Here is a 16,230-nt window from a genome sequence, read left to right on the forward strand (position 1 = left end):
CCCTGTGGCACCGAGGATGGCTCTTTTAGGAGTCAACCCCTGGACCAGGCTGGATGGACGTTCTTGAGGCTGCTGGTAGCTTTATGGTCATGGCTTCCCTGTGGCACCGGGGATGGGCTGTTTATGTGTATGGCTTCCCTGTGGCACCGAGGATGGGCTCTTCAGGGAGTCGACACCTGGACCAGGCTGGCCGGACATTCTTGAGGCTGCTGGTAGCTTTATGGGCATGGCTTCCCTGTGGCACCGGGGATGGGCTTTTCTGGGAGTTAACCCCTGGACCAGGCTGGCCAGACGTTCTTGAGGCTGCTGGTAGCTTCATGGGTATGGCTTCCCTGTGGCACCGGGGATGGACTCTTCTGGGAGTCAGCCCCTGGGCCAGGCTGGCCGGACGTTCTTCAGGCTGCTGGTAGCTTTATGGGCATGGCTTCCCTGTGGCACCGAGGATGGCTCTTTTAGGAGTCAACCCCTGGACCAGGCTGGATGGACGTTCTTGAGGCTTCTGGTAGCTTTATGGGCATGGCTTCCCTGTGGCACCGGGGATGGGCTGTTTATGTGTATGGCTTCCCTGTGGCACCGAGGATGGGCTCTTCAGGGAGTCGACACCTGGACCAGGCTGGCCGGACGTTCTTGAGGCTGCTGGTAGCTTTATGGGCATGGCTTCCATGTGGCAAAGGGATGGGCTTTTCTGGGAGTTAACCCCTGGACCAGGCTGGCCGGACGTTCTTGAGGCTGCTGGTAGCTTCATGGGCATGGCTTCCCTGTGGCACCGGGGATGGGCTTTTCTGGGAGTCAGCCACTGGACCAGGCTGGCCGGACGTTCTTGAGGCTGCTGGTAGCTTCATGGGTATGGCTTCCCTGTGGCACCGGGGATGGGCTCTTCTGGGAGTCGATCTGCATAATCGAGGCTTTTGTAACTTTCTCGACCTGCGATTTACGCAACCAAATACTCACATATATTTTTAAAAAATCATGATTTTACGAAAAAAGAGGCTATAGACGGATTCCTTTTCTACAGCATGCCTCTACTGATAGCCACATAATGCCATAAAAACTCAATGCACCTCTTTGCATTTGTCAACAATATTGCGAATCTGTCTTATTGCAATTTTATGAATTTGCCAAAAAAGCAATGACAAGTACAGATGGTTGCTTGCTTATTCATGAACATGGCGTCGTCCCTCCCTCGTTATCTCTTTGCAAAGTCACGACTTTGCTGCAAATGTCGCCTTTTACCTTTCGCGCGCGGCGCTTCGCTGCCATCTTCCCGTATTGATTGCCTTCATTTGCCAGCCCGCCGCGCGTTACAGGCTCATTAAGTAAAATGCGAGTTCATTGGAGGTTTTTGAGAGATATCAATATTATGGATCAGACAGTCATTTATTTTTATGAATAATAAATTATAGGATGCATTACAGGCCCAGAGAGACAAACATTTACTGTTGAATCACATTTACTTGTTTCATCTTTTTAACTGTAAATTCAATATTCTAGCTGAACACACGCAGGGTGGGGACAGTACATGTCTTCTCCCGTACGAAGCCACGAACATACACAATAAGGGTCCTAAAAATAAACAACAGGCCATTAGTATAGAATACTTGTTTTCCTGTGTTCCCAAACATACGTTTTTTCTTTTTTTTTTTTACAACATCCGGTATAATTCTCCTGTATGACATGATCCAGTTCATTAGCAGGCACATTTCCATAACAATAATTTCCCAACACAAAATGGCGTCCCGCAGCAAGCTAAGCAACTTTGAAATGATCCATGCTGTTAAGTCTGATGGGACGTCGAGGGCACCATGGGGGCAAAGCATGAGCCAATGAAGTGCCAGAGAAGGAAGCAGGTGTGTCACGCAGGAGCCGTGGAGGACCGGCGCTCACCTGCACTTATGAAGTGCAAGCGAGCGTAGCAAATGTCCATTTGGCTCAAAGACTAAAGGTGACTATGGATGTGAGTGAAATACATATGTTGCTACTTGTTATGTGGTTCTCCAAATGTCTTGGACTACATCTCCCATGACCCTTCACCACTGTCTAAGCTTCTTAGGCCTGATGGACTTCAATTCCCATGACTCCTTCACCATTGACTATTCTAGCTAGGATTGGTGCAATGCACCTCCCATGCTCCTTCACAGCCACCTGTGCTGATCAGGGCTGATGGACTAGACCTGCCATGATTCTTCATCACGGACTAGGGTGATTGTCAACAACTCCCATGATCCTTCACCGCTAAATATTCTCGCGAGGGCTGATGGATTACAGCACCCACGAGCCTTCACCGCTGACTATGCCGGCTAAAGCTGGTGGGATTTCAAGTGCAAACCATTGGGTCTTGATCAGGCACTCATTTCAAAAGCTTGTCGCCCACAAATTAAATAGATTTGAACGTCTGCAACCACTTAAAAGAAACTGGTTACTAGTGGAAAAATAATCAGTTCTTATCACATCTTCAAAATAGCACTTAATGGACTCCGCACAGCCATGAGGTGGATTGTGCATAGAAACAAAGAAATCAGAATAAAAAAAGCATGCCAGTGTTTTTTCAGTGCATTAAAACCACTACACAGTTGGTGGAGAGCAGTGAGACAGCTGTGTTTCGGTCTTCTGCAAAAATGTCATTGGAAATCACAGCAGCACCAAGGGCGGATTCAAAATTCATCTTCTGAGCTGTCTGCGAGCAGCATCACTCGGTCCTGCATGCTGTTGAACTCTATCTGCTTGAGGAGCAAAAGAGGGAGAGAGAGAGAGAGAGAGAGAGAGAGAGAGATATTACACGGCCGAAACAATGGCAAAGCAGTCGCTCAATTTTCCTCATACAACTCTCATACAGAAAACCAGACAACCACTTCTCTGCACAGCAATCCACATGCACTTCACCACACTGCAACAACAAACTAATAACGCATAACCCGGCGCAACCGCACATGGGAGTTCGCACAGACCCGTTAACCATGCTTAAACTCAGCGAACGGTCCGAACAGAACTGAAGCTGCCAACACAACATCACAAATCTCACTTTCCTATTCCCAACTACACCATACTAACCCTCCACTAAACCCCATTTTTTCTACACTCTCCTTTTCAGCTCCGGCAGAGTGCCTGGGGACCACTTTGGTGGTGACGGTGCGCGGTACAAATACCTTTAACATTAACATTCTGTAGGACAAAAGGCCATAGATGTCACACAGGCGGCCCTGTGGCCCGTCAAGGTGACAGCCACAGTGATCAGATGAGAGCGGATTAAAAAGACAGCATGACAGAGAGGCGTAGGAGGAGAACACTGTAATACCTTTCTTTTATTCCGTTTGAAGCCCAATCTCCTCCGACGATTCATGAATTTGACGCTGTAGAGGACTCCCAGGATGAAGAAGGCTCCGGCGATGCCAATCCCTACTGGCAGCAGCATCCCTGACATGTATCCGGCCTGTACAAGAAGCAAACAACCACATGAATACTAAGTACGGCCCGGCGGCCCTTTACAAATGCATGGCACGCTACCGCTCTGTGGTATTTGCATCACTGCGCTTTCACAGCATCCTGGATGGCAAGGCTGATACAGGCCCTATTCTAGCAGCTGTATTCCAGATCTTTGCGTTACAGAGAAAGCAGGCAGAACTCATAGGGATTTCATAAACATGGCCACCACCATTACTGACCACCTGGAACAGAAACCCATGGGGAACCTGGATGACATTGCTATTTTCCGCTCTCTCCGTACATTGAACAAAATTCGGCAGGCCAGATGCGGATGCAGTCCAGGTCCGCTCTGCTCTGTCTGCGAGGGAGTAATTGTTTATTTAAACATTATAGCAATAGTTATATCTCCTGCAGATTCTTAATCTAGGATTGAAGTAAGTGATCCAGTTGCCGCCTTACAATGGCATGAAAGTAAATGCAGAGCTGCTGGGATGGTTGGTAAATCAGTGTGTGATGAAGGGCGTGGGTGCTTGTCTAATGGGCGTTTGAGCCATTAGTGTGGGAGATTGGAGGTGGTTGGTTGTTGCATGAAAACAACATGCCCCATGTCTTGGGAGGATTACTCCGGGGCAACTTGCTCGCCTTGGAAGCAAGACGGCGACACGGAGCAACACGGTTCGATCCCAGGGTCCGCACTTTGAAACCTCTGGGTATTAAGCGCGTTATAAATAACCGATCATATCATAACCAATCATATCAATCTATTGCTCAGTTGAAGGATTTGAAACATCTTTAGCGCACCAATTTCCTTTAACTGTCTCTACTGGAATGATCCGGGTTTTAATGAGTTGGTGAACAATCTGAGCCACTGTATATTTTTGAGAAACCATGCAATGTTCTTGCTTCAGGAAGCATGGCTAACGGAAGGTCCTGTGTTTGACGGTTAGCTATTAGTGTTTCATCTGGCCAGCAAGGGTAACCGCGGTTGCCCCTTCCGGGAGCCAACTCATTGCCGTGAGGAATGATCTAGAGTTTAACCGGATGAAGTATATTGCTTTGGGAAGGGGGGTGGTGGTGGACTACTTGCTGAGGGAAACAAGCTCCCTGCGGAAATACCTTATGATAGTCAATATAGATTGAAACTATGGAAGCGTGTGGCCTGCAATGCTGAATTATGAAGTCAATAAGATTTATTATACATGCCACAGAATAAGATGACATCTTATCACAAGGGGTCATCTTATTTGGTCCTGGATTACATATCGGTTTCTAAATCGCTCTTGGATATATGTATAGATTTTATGTATTAGGGATATTCACTTAAGTGACCATTGTCTGTTAGCAGCGACATTCTTAATTTCGAGGACAAGCAATGGGCTGAAATTGGTTGGATGGGCATGATCGCGGGGTGCAGTAGATTGAAATGGAATGATGCCAATGTGGATTGTTTCATGAGAATATCAAATTGACTTTTATTAATACGACCATTGAGCAGAAAATGCAACTTTATTCTGTGGATGACTTTAATAGTGTCATTAAACAAGCTATGCCACTCGGTAAAGATTGGAAGGGAAGAACCGTAACACTGAAGTCCCCTTTGCATAGGTAGGATAAAAGTGTACAGGGTCAAGAAAGAGTAGGAGAAAAGTTACAAGAGAGACCAGACAAAAGGGGTTAGATTTTAATAGTACTGTCAATCTAATAAAGAAGGAGAACAAAGGATGAAAAATTGCTTAAAGCCTGACGTTCCATCCTATGGCAGAAGGATGGAGAGGCGATGTTGTCCATCATTGAGGTCTGAATCCCATTCCAGAAGAGGTGTGGGTGTGGTATTTTTGCAACACCGTATGGGAGGGAAGTAGGGGGTGAGTGGCTGCATTTATCCATGGATACCCTTACATTGGATTTGACGTGGGATGAGGTGGTAGGGTTGATTGCGAATCGCTTGAGAGCTGGTGGTCCAAACCAACTCTCAAATATTATCTTTAAACAGACTCCCGAGTTATGGGAATGTATTTTGTTTGTTTTTGTTTAAAGATATTGGGCCTCACTCGAGTTAGGAGGTAGCCATGGTGCTATTAGCACCATGGCTACCCCCTTACCACATTCCGGGTTCCCTGAATGGGGACTTACTGGGTCATTCCAACCTTGGAATACCCGGTATTTCCCCATTCAGGGAAGCCATCCCCATTCCCATTCAAGCCCCCATAGGGCTCAATGGGAATGGGGAGGGAGCTAATAACAGGCCCGTTAATAACAGGCCCGTTATTAGCTCCCTGGTCCTTTAGCAGCTCCCGTTTTACCAGCCGCCCATAGTGGGACCCGCTAAAAAGTTGAACCAACAACTACTTCTCGAGGTAGTCTTTAGACTTTCCAAACAATTGGCTTCCATCTTCCTCAAGTATACTGAACACAAGGTTAATGATTCTCACATTGATATGTTTGCCATAGGCAATGCAGGTTACAGTTCTCTCCCCCTTGATCCCTTATACGAGGCAGAATTTGCTCCTGCAGTCTCTGATTACACAACCTTTTGGCTGCTGGCAATGTAGTTTTCAACTTTCTCCCACAGGGTATCTTGCTTTGGGAACATCATATTTAAATTGCTTTGGTGTCACCCTCAGCTTTCTTTGGCTTTGGCAATGCCGGTTACAATATTCCCTTATTGGATATCCCTCTTTAGGCAAGTTGTGTTTTTGCTTCATTATTGCCCCTTTTTGGCTTTGGCAATACGGGTCACAATACTCCCCTATTTGACATCTCTTAATAGGAGAGTTACGTCCAGTTTGCTTTAATTCAAATGTTCGATATTCAAAAGGTTCATTATTATCTAGCAGTCTTCCCCAGAGTGCCCTGGAGTCACCTGCATCAGGCCAACTCACTGGTATGTCCTGGCCTCTCCTTCTGACTTGTCAGTACTGCTTCTTCGTTCGTCAGGACTTCCTCAGCGTTTGCCAGCTCCTGTCAGTCTGCCAATGCACGTGCTGACTGTCAATGGAGCTTTCACAGCACCATATGCTCTCTGGTGAAAACCTTACACCGGAGCAGGTCACAGGACACAGAGAGCTTCTCTCTCTCTCTCTTGGGGTAACTGGCCTCGATACTGCTTACTGCTGCACGTCTTCTGTATAAACCAGGAATCCCGACCTCAGCCCATTTTTCTGCGCGATGTCCCGCTGTCAGCACAGTGGCAACTCCAGCTTCTGCTTCTCCCTGCTGCTCTTTCTTAGCCCGCACCTGAAAGGTCTTTAAATGTTTAAAGGTCCCGCTCAGGTGTGGGTCGTTACAACAACTAGACCGCTCATTACAGTTCGTTAACTCTGTACCCCTCTTCATCGTCTCAGTACTAAGGGGACTTCTAGCCAATAATGTTCTTAATTGTTTTCTCATTATTTAATCCAATCTGTTTGGGTGATTTATATGATGTATATTTAAGGGAAGATTTCAAAGGAAGTGGTGGTTTTCTCTTGGGTATACAATACAAACACAATGTAGAATCAGAACTACTAGAAGTAGTAATATTAACTCCCTGACCTTTATATACATCCTTTCCATGTTTATAAAAAGGGTTCTCATACTTGGCATCTTGGGTAAGTCTGGGAGGGAGCCCTACTGTGACAACATGCCATTAAATATTCAGACACTAGGCAAACCTCATTCTCAGGAGAGGATGAACACAGCGTCTCTCCTGACAGAGTCACCACCTTCCCTTTTATTTATTTTAATTGTTATGCATTTGTAAGGAGCTTATACATCAAGTAAATTGTGTTTCAAAGCGCCCACAGGGCAACGGGGAGGGCACATGGGAACGAAAGGCAAATATAATAACAATGAAGAGAAAGAGGCGGTTTTACTAGGCCTTGTGAGCATTCAGAACATGCAAGTACAGAGAAAGACAGAGAGAGAGAAGAGACGAGGAAAGGGGGTAAGTGCTAGGAGTTCCATGGAAGGAAGTGTTAGGGAATGAGTTGCAAGCAGCTGTTAAGTGCTTGGCAGAGATCACTTGGTAAGAGTTGTCAACCAATACAATGAGTGCAGGCCTGTGAGACAGCACAGGCCAGTGGGCGCCCAAAGGCAAGTGCAGGGCGTGGGCGGAGGCCAGAGGTGATTGGAGGGGGAGGACAGGACCCAGAAGGACACATAAGCGCCCAGGTCAGCAATCTCAGCAACTGTGGGGTTTAGCAAGGGAGGGAGAAGGCAAAGGAGGAGGAGAAAAGGAAAGTCTTGAAGAGCCCCTGGAATTTGAGGATATCCTGCTCAAGACAGAGGAAGGAGAGGCTGTTCCAGAGGAGGGGGCCAGCTGAGAAAAGAGATCGACTGGCTTGACAGCCTTCTCCTCCCATGTGATCCTCACTTCGAATACCACCCCCAGGGTTAGGATCAGGCAACAGCTGCCTTTTTCTGGCCACATGGGAGGGGACTTTAGGCTGGGTTTTGTGAGGACTCCGCAGGATTCATCACAATAATCACCCCCTATTGCCAGTGGCTTCCCCATCTAAGGCTATATAGGGGTTTTTGATGCTTTCACCGCAGGTCCCGGTAGGGGTGGCTGGTTTAAATTCATCCTCTTCCCAGGTGTCGAGGGGGGGGGGTATATCTGGACTTCTCCGTTTTTTCAATGATGTTTCCAATTGTGAGAAGTCTGTGGCGATAACAATTTCCTCTGGGAGTCTGCGGATGACGGCTGAGCTAATAAGGATGACACCTGATTTTAATAGTGACTGGTGTCTGGTGATATACCTCCTCATCTCCATGTACATAGATGATTTTGAGGAGCATTCCCTTCTGTAGTTCATTGGTAGAGATCAGATCGTCTCTTACCGCCGTTTGTTTGCGTCTCGGGTCTACTAGAGCGGACACTTGGACTCCATTCACTGTGACAAGTTCATGTGTCTTAAAGGGGGTGAGCAGACAGAAACAGTTGCTCATTGTTTCAATGTCCGAGTCCTCTCGAGATTCTGTATTTTCTCACTCTTCACCCCCTCCATCGAACCTATCACCATAGGTGCCTCCTTTTTATTTTGTGGGCTGTTTCTAGCTAGGTGTCCTTTCTCCTTACAAGAGAAACAGGTTAATATCGGTGCTCTCATCCTCTTCCCCTCTTCTGGTTCCCCCAACCCTGCTCTTTCATGAGAGGATATCGTAATCTCTTTTCTCAGCCTCCATAGCCCCTGCTTTCACAGATTTAATGGGGTCTTCGGGGGGCCATTCTCTAAAATGACCCTGGGACTTGTTAGAAGGTGGATTTCGGAAGACTATTTTTTGGTCTTTACATCCTTCGTTTTTGTGTAAAGCCCTTAGCTGTTTGGAGGCTTCAGCATGAGCCTGGTCGGTTTCAACGGTGGTATTCATAGAGGGCTTACTTAGTTGAAACACTGCCCTTTGTAAGGAGAGCCGCAAGCTATTAATCAGTTGCTCGAAGGCAAATTCCCCAATAGCCCCTGGCAAGTTTTTTCTCGAACCACTGAGACAGTGTATTTTATATTCAAGCGCCTAACTCTAAATGTGTTTCATTAGAGTTAAACGTAATTTCCCTGAATTATTGCCGGTAGAAGCTTTCTGTCTGTCCCACCTGGTGTACTAAGCCCTGTTTAATTTCATCAAAGGGAGTGATACCCAGTGGGTTCAGGCTTTGGTATGAGGCCTGAAGTTCACCTTGCAAAAGAGGAGCGAGATAACAAGTTCTAATAACTTCACTCCAATGAAATTGCGGGGCAAGTCTCTCGAAATTTAAAAAAGGAATCCCAAGGTCGTCTCGCTCCCTTTAGGGCTGTAGAATACCTTGCAGGAGAATTGGTCTTTGTTGGCAATCTGTAAACCTATCTAATCCTTCTTGAAACCTAGTGTCTGACTGCATTTGGTGTGCCACTAGGCGTTCGTGTAGGGCCTCGTTTGTGTTCAGGTTGACTGATATTATAGGGAAACTGGAGGTCTCAGGAATCTCCTCCACCTCTGGTGCTAGAAGCAGCCAGTAACAGGGATCTGGGTTTTCTTTTGAGGGGAACACTTCCTCAAATTATTTAGGGAAACTTCCTTCTTCCTTTGACAACTCTGCTTTTTCCAGGTTATCCCCTTTTTCTTCAATTGGGCTCTCGGCAGGAGAGGAAGTTTGAATAGTTCCCATGGGAGCTGTAAAAGGGGGTCGTTCTATGCTACATTTTATGCCTAGGAGCCTATTGGTGGCAACTCCCTATTTGGTTTTACTACCAAGTTCAACCTTGAGTTTGGACTGATCAAATAATCATAAAGTCGTAACTCATTCACTGGGGCTGTTTCCTTGTAGAGGAGCCGTCGTTGGCAAATGTCAGCTTTGAGCTTTTCCAAAATCAACACTTTGATAGCAGAGATTTGGTCCCTGGAGAAACTTGGAAACAGATTTCTTCTCCTTTCAACTCTTTGCTTGTTATGATCCTAGATCTTTTTCATGGGGCAATAGAGAGGGTGGTAAGGATTTTGATCATGGGCATCTCTGGGCCCTCTGCTTTTTATCAGGCGAATCAGCATCCCGCTCTAACACCATATATAAGGGTGTGGAAGGAGGAGACTAACACACAGGTGACATTGTTGTGGTTGTAAACTTTTATTTGGCAGAAATAAAGGAAGAAAAACCCCAAGAATCCCTAAAACTAAGAGGGGTTTCCCTGCCTTAGCTAAACACTAAAGATTCTGTCAGGAAGTCTTTCGAGATTATGTAGTCCACCCTCCTGTGTCAAAAGACTATTTCCATCCCTGACACTTTTAACTCAACTAAAAAGGTTGGCGAGTTTACTTAGTACCGAAGAATGGCTTCCTTCTCCTGTATAGCAGACCATCTTGCCAGTAGTCTGAGGGGACTATTTCCTGAGGGAATTACTCCATTTTCCAGGTTGCAGTTCTTCTCAAAGGTACAACAAAAGGTTCCAGATTGAAAAGTCTCAGTTCCAAATTAAAGCAAAGTTCTAACTCAAACTCCTGGTACCAAGAGAATGAATCCCTTCCCTTGGTCTTTCCCAGGCATTTAAAAATATTCACAAATACCAGGGGGTGTATGCTTTTCTTCCCTTGGTCTTTCTCAGGTTTGCGCAGTTCACTATGCTTGGGGGTGTGATTCTTCCCCTGCCCTTTTTCAGGTTTGCACAATTCACAAACATTATCACAATGTTCCCAGGTACCAGGGGTTATGACTCTCTACACCTGGCAACTCTTAGGCTTCTTGTGATGCCAAGAGAATGACTCCCTCCTCTTGGCCTTCGCAATCTTCACAAACTTTATCTCAATGTGTTGAATGGGGGGGTTCTGCTTCTTCCCCTGACCTTCCTCAGTTCACAATGCCAGGGGGCATGCGCCTGTTCTCCTGGCCTTTCTCTCACTACCCACCTGGTTCACTACCCTGCCAGGTACTGTCACTCTGAAGATGGCTTTGGAGGCAGTTTGTGTTCTGTTGCAGGTTTCAGACATGTTCCTTGTGACCTCTCCGCCCCTCAGGGTACCCTCCAACTGTCCAGCTAGCCAGACCTCTCCAGGTTTCTTACAAGTGCCCACCAGTTGTCTGTGGGCTTCTCTAACCCCACTCTGGCTTCTCACAGCCCTCCATGACCCATACTGTACTTGCCACGTTCCTCTGCTCCTGGACAGTGCACTTCCAGCTCTCTGCGCACACCAGCTCTCTGTGTTGGCTGTGTGAGGAGTCAGACATGCAAGTCAGACACCGGTTTGCCATGTTTTTGGTTAAAAAGGGGTTGGGAAAAGGCCTCTCTGACCCTGCTCTAAGATGAATTTCCCTACCCAAACCAAAAACGTAGGATCAGTCTGTGTCAGGATTTCAAAGAAAAAGGGCCTCATTACACGGTAGGCGGTAACCATGGCGCTATTAGCGCCATGGTTGCCGCCGGTATTTTACCGTGTCCGCCTTGGTGGATGGCGGAATTACCGCCCTACTCCAGGGTGAGCGAGGGCGGTAATTCCCCATTCACCAAGGCACTTCCGCATTCCCATTTTTTCCCCCATAGGGCATAATGGGAATGGGGAAGGTGCTAATTACGGTACCGCAAATTGCGGTACCGTAATTAGCTCCAAGGTCCCTTTGCGGCACCCTACTTTAACGGCTGGTAAAACCAGCCGTTAAGGTCGGGTCCCACAAAGGGAACTCGTAGTAAGGCGGTAAGGGTTTACCGGTACCGGTGCCCTTACCGGTACCGGTAAACCCTTACCGCCTAACGTGTAATGAGGCCCAAACTGTCCTGTGGCAAAAAGGTCTATTCTGACCCTCACACTACAAACTATACTAAAAGGGTGAAAAGGGAAATGTCTTTAACCTTTGAAGGTTCGGAAAATGTGTTCATAAAGAATAAATGATGCAAACAAAATGTTCCTCAGAGAAGAAGGTTCTTCGTTCCAGAGGGTAGTTCCCTTCCCCCCCATTCTTCCTTGTTCCGTGAGGCTTTTTCCACACAAAAGTTCTTTGCGTCTCGTTAGGCCAACTACTACACTTGTAGTCAAAACTGTTTAGCTTTACAATATTGGTTTCTTCTTTCTTATTTAACACACTCCTTTCCAATTGCCTGGTATATTCTCCTGCCAGGTCTTTTGACACATACACATTTGAACTGACCTGGTTTGCTCTACTGCCAGGGATTCTGTTTTTGAAAACTTGGATGGCCTGGTTTACTCTCCTGGCAGAACATCTGTTTACCCACACTTCATTGGCTTGGTTTACTCTCCTGCCAGGGTTTCTGTTTACACACACTTGGATGGCCTGGTGTACTCTGCTACCGGGACTTCTGTTTTATACACACTTGATTGGCCTGGTTTACTCGTCTGCTAAGACTTCGGGATTCACACACTTGGATGGCCTGGTTTACTCTCCTGCAAGGACTTCTGTTTTCATACACTTGGAGACTTTGCCCGCTCCCACATGTCCTTGTATATAAGGTTGGATAAAGTGTCCCCCTAATAGGTTATCCATTCAGTGTTCGTTAAATGTTTGCACTTCGCACATCCACACAACAGGAGATGGGTTCATTGCACTTCACATTCCCCCTTTTCAATATGTCCAAACTGTGTCTCTGTATACTGCCTTTCATATATTTTCACTTGGGGTGCTTGCTGATCGGCCCCAGTGTCCCCTCTGCTTCTGGGTGGACTCACTGGTCTTCGCTGACGTTGACTCGCTCTCTCGCGATCTGCAAGGAAGGATCCCAGCCTGCTTTCTCGTTGTTGCTACCTTCTCTTCTTTCACCGGTGCTCCGCGGTTTCCGCTTGACACGCCTGCTTCCTTCTCGGCTTCGGTGAGTGCTGTACTGCATTTCCCCATCTGTGAATGCCCAGGAGTCCTTCACCGGCTCCTGGCATTCTTGTGACGGACCTTCAGTCCGCAGCTTTTTCCCCATCTGTGAGCCGCTCGGCTTCTCCACGCCGGCATTGGCTTGCAACGAGGTTCAGCTCTCGCTCCCCAGTCACCACAGCAGCTGTCAATTCCTCTTGGTTTGCGCTACTTACATTTCCCGGATATAGGTGTGTCCCGGTAAACACTAGACTGCCCCTTGTGCGTGTGATCTCTTTTGCCCCATTCTCTCTTTGTCGTCCCAGTACTTCAAGGATTCTGGGGCCTGTAGTCCACTGGTGATATTTTTGGTACTTTGAACAAGCCTAAAAAGGTTTTGATGGATAAGTGGATTTGTCAAAGCTGATTCCGTCAGGTTGGCAAAGTTGTTTTACAAGATTTTATATGAGGGTTTTCCCTTGTTCTTCTTAGAAAAAGGAGAAGATAACATGAGAATAAGCCATGAGGGTTGCAGACAAGGGGATGTTATCTTCAAGGGAAAATGAGGGATACCATTTCTCATCCGATGGAGTCATATTCCCCCGGAGGCTGTCTCCTCCCATGTGATCCTCCCTAATAAAACTGCCCCACAAGGTCAGGATGTTGTCCCCTGGCTGTCCCCTGGCCACATGGGAGGATGTTACCGCCAGGGAATTAGTGATGACTCCACCGGATTCATCAAAGCTGATTGTCCTGCCCTCTGCCTTCTTCTCTGCTCAGACCACAGTGGAGTTACCGGGGACGCCTCTGCCGACAGCCAAGTGTCTCGGCCTCTGCACTCGTGGCATCTCCCTTGCTTTGACTGCGTTCGGCTGTCTCTGCTCTTCCAGGAAGGATCTGATGGGTCGTAAAATCCTTCTTCCCTTTTAACCCTCAGCGTGTACTTGTTTGTTTCACATTGTCTGGGCTGCTCATGTTGGTTCTGTGGGGCACTCTGCATTGCTCTGCACCGCCTCCTCGTCGCAGTATTAGTGTTCTTACTCTCAAGTGGGTTTCTCCAGCATTGGATCTTTCATGGATTCACATGCTTAGAATATTCCCCGTCGTCAGGCTGGGAATCCTCAGTAAATTATATAGACCTTTTCCGTAGGAAAAATGTCGACACTTTTGTGTCCTATCTATGTCATTTTGGGCCACAAATCCCTGCCCCACTAGGACGTAGAGGTATAAGTAGCCCCGCCCCCGCGGCTACCTCAGATTTCAACCGTCTTCCAAAGTAGTGGGATTACCTCGAGTATCTGCTATTTTTGCTAGGTTGTGCGTTCTTTTTCTTCGACTTCCTTCGAAAATGTCTGGAAAGGCGTTGTTTCGTCCGTGTTCTACATGCGGTCTTAAAGTGTATGAAGGTGATGGGCATATGGACTGTATTTAATGTCTTCACCCTCATCATTCGGCCGACACGTGTGAGATCTGTCAAGGCTTCTCCCAGAAGACCCTGAAGGACCGCAACAGACGCCTGGTGACTTGGCTCAATGACAGGGCGGGTGCGTACCCTGCATCGGAGGTAGGCTCTACTGCCTCGAGATCTAAATCCCCAGTGCCCCCACGTCGCTCTGCGTCAGCAGAGCCCCCGACGAAGAAACCACGTTCATCGGAAAAACCCCCTCTGATAAACATCCTGCGAGGGACTCTTTGTCAAAGAAAACGTCCTTTTCTTCCTCCTCATCAAAATGACAAGAAATTGAAATCCTCCTCGGGAGACCGCCATGGCTCTACCTCGAGTCGAGTGTCGTTGGCCCACAAGCCGAGTTCAAAAACGGCGAGTGCGCCACAAGGCTCTGTGCCAAAACCTTCGTCGTCGACGATGGTCAGATCGTCAACGTCTTCTTTGCCATATGTGCGTGCTCTTCCCGCGATCACTTCGGCGGGTCAAGCAGCGGTTATGGAGAAGATGTCATCGACGGTGGCACCTTCGGTGGGTTAGCTGCCGGAAGTTTTCGACCCGATCTTGCCTGAGGCCTTGTTGCAGCTAGAAGCGGTCCTTTCCATCTCGTCGGCAGAGGATGACCATAGTCCGATCGTACAGCCAACTGATCTGGGGTTATGTGCAATCAGTTCGGGGGAACCCCCGAGTGGGAGTGCCATCCCAACCGCCTCTTCCTTGCTGAATCCCCAGTCTCTATTGTTCCTGGAGGTGTTGAACACGTTACAGAAGCTGTTACAGCGTCTGGACACGAAGTTTCCTCACGCTGGTGTCCCGACGGTACCGCGGGCTACGCCGGTCGTCGCCGAACCAGGCCCGGCTCCTCGTTCGACGACCAGAATACCTACAACTTGCCCGGTGGAGGAGGATTGTCTCGCCCACACTCGGAGGAGGGAGAACTGCCGGAGTCGGAGACAGAGCATGAAGGGTTCCTTTCAGACGTCTCACTGTCCCCCTCAAGGGACCCCACATGGGAGTAGGATGCGGAGATGGAAACTCCTAAGAGCCCGTCGCAACCATCACCACCGGATAACATCGGGGCCTTCCATGCAATGATGGGAAAAGCGTGTGCGGAATTTGGCAAGGCGCCGGAAGAAGTGAAGAAAGATTGCTTTCTCTTCGATCATATGGGCAAGAGAAGAAAATCGATGTTTGCTATCCCCATTTTGGACCATGTCTGGCAAGAGGGGTTGAGGACAATGCGTCATCCTTTCTCAGAACCGGCGATAAAAGGTCAGTTAGAAAAGAAATTCAAGGCTCCGGAGTCAACCCCCAAATGCTTGACGTCTCAAACTTCGCCGGATTCGATGTTGTCCACTGCTGCGTCCAGAAAAGCGAGGTCGCAACACAAATTCACGACCCCGCCGAACAACGATGCCAGGAGACAAGATGCGTTTGGAAAGAAGGTATTGTCAGTCGGTGCAACTACAGTGAAAGCAGCCAACTCCCTGGCCATTATGGCACGGTATGGTAGTGCGATGTGGCATCGTTTGGCTCCTATCTTAGACCATCTGCCAGAGGAACACAGGAAGTCCGCTATGCTGCTAGTACGTGAAGGGGAAGAAGCTTCCAATCACTCATAAATATCGCTGTCGACCTGGCGGAGGCCGGTTTTAAACAAATCAATAACGGCGTAGTGTTAAGGAGGCAAGCCTGGCTTAAGTGCATGACTTTTAGACCAGAGGTGCAATACAAAGTGCTGGACATGCCGTGCGAAGGGGAACAACTGTTTGGCGAGAAAGTGGATGAAGCCTTGAAGGGCATGAAAGGAGACTCTGACACTGCTCGGTCACTCGGAGCCCTCCAAAGTGGCAGAAATGTTCAATCCTTTCGTCCTTTTCAGAGGTGCTTCCGGAAACTCCCGGTTTGGATCACCTAGTGACTGAGGTTTCAGTCGGCCCTCCTACTCTTCCCAAGGCTACAGACGTGCAGCCCAAGCTACTCGTCGAGGCAGAGATTACCAGTCCTCAAGAAGGAGAGGCTCCTACTCATCGTCGGCGAAGGATCGACAGGCGAAAACCCAGCAATGACATGTTTCGAGACGTCCTGGGGGCAGAGTGTCTCGTCGCGTCGACGAGTGGGAACG

General features: G+C 48.0%; 1 protein-coding gene across 1 annotated transcript in view; it reads right to left on the reverse strand.

Moving 5' to 3' along the window:
- Positions 1-1,358: 1,358 nt before the first annotated feature.
- ARMH4 (armadillo like helical domain containing 4) overlaps positions 1,359-16,230 on the reverse strand; it is a 553,724-nt gene continuing 538,852 nt past the window's right edge. Inside the window, exons 5-6 of the mRNA XM_069638088.1 lie at positions 3,293-3,427; positions 1,359-2,720 (exon numbers count right to left, since the gene is read on the reverse strand). Coding sequence (XP_069494189.1) covers positions 2,652-2,720; positions 3,293-3,427 — 204 coding nt within the window. The 3' untranslated portion in view covers positions 1,359-2,651. The remainder of the gene's footprint in view (positions 2,721-3,292; positions 3,428-16,230) is intronic.

The sequence above is a fragment of the Ambystoma mexicanum genome, chromosome 14 (genome assembly GCF_040938575.1).
Source record: "Ambystoma mexicanum isolate Mex_15411 chromosome 14, UKY_AmexF1_1, whole genome shotgun sequence".
NCBI lineage: Eukaryota > Metazoa > Chordata > Amphibia > Caudata > Ambystomatidae > Ambystoma > Ambystoma mexicanum.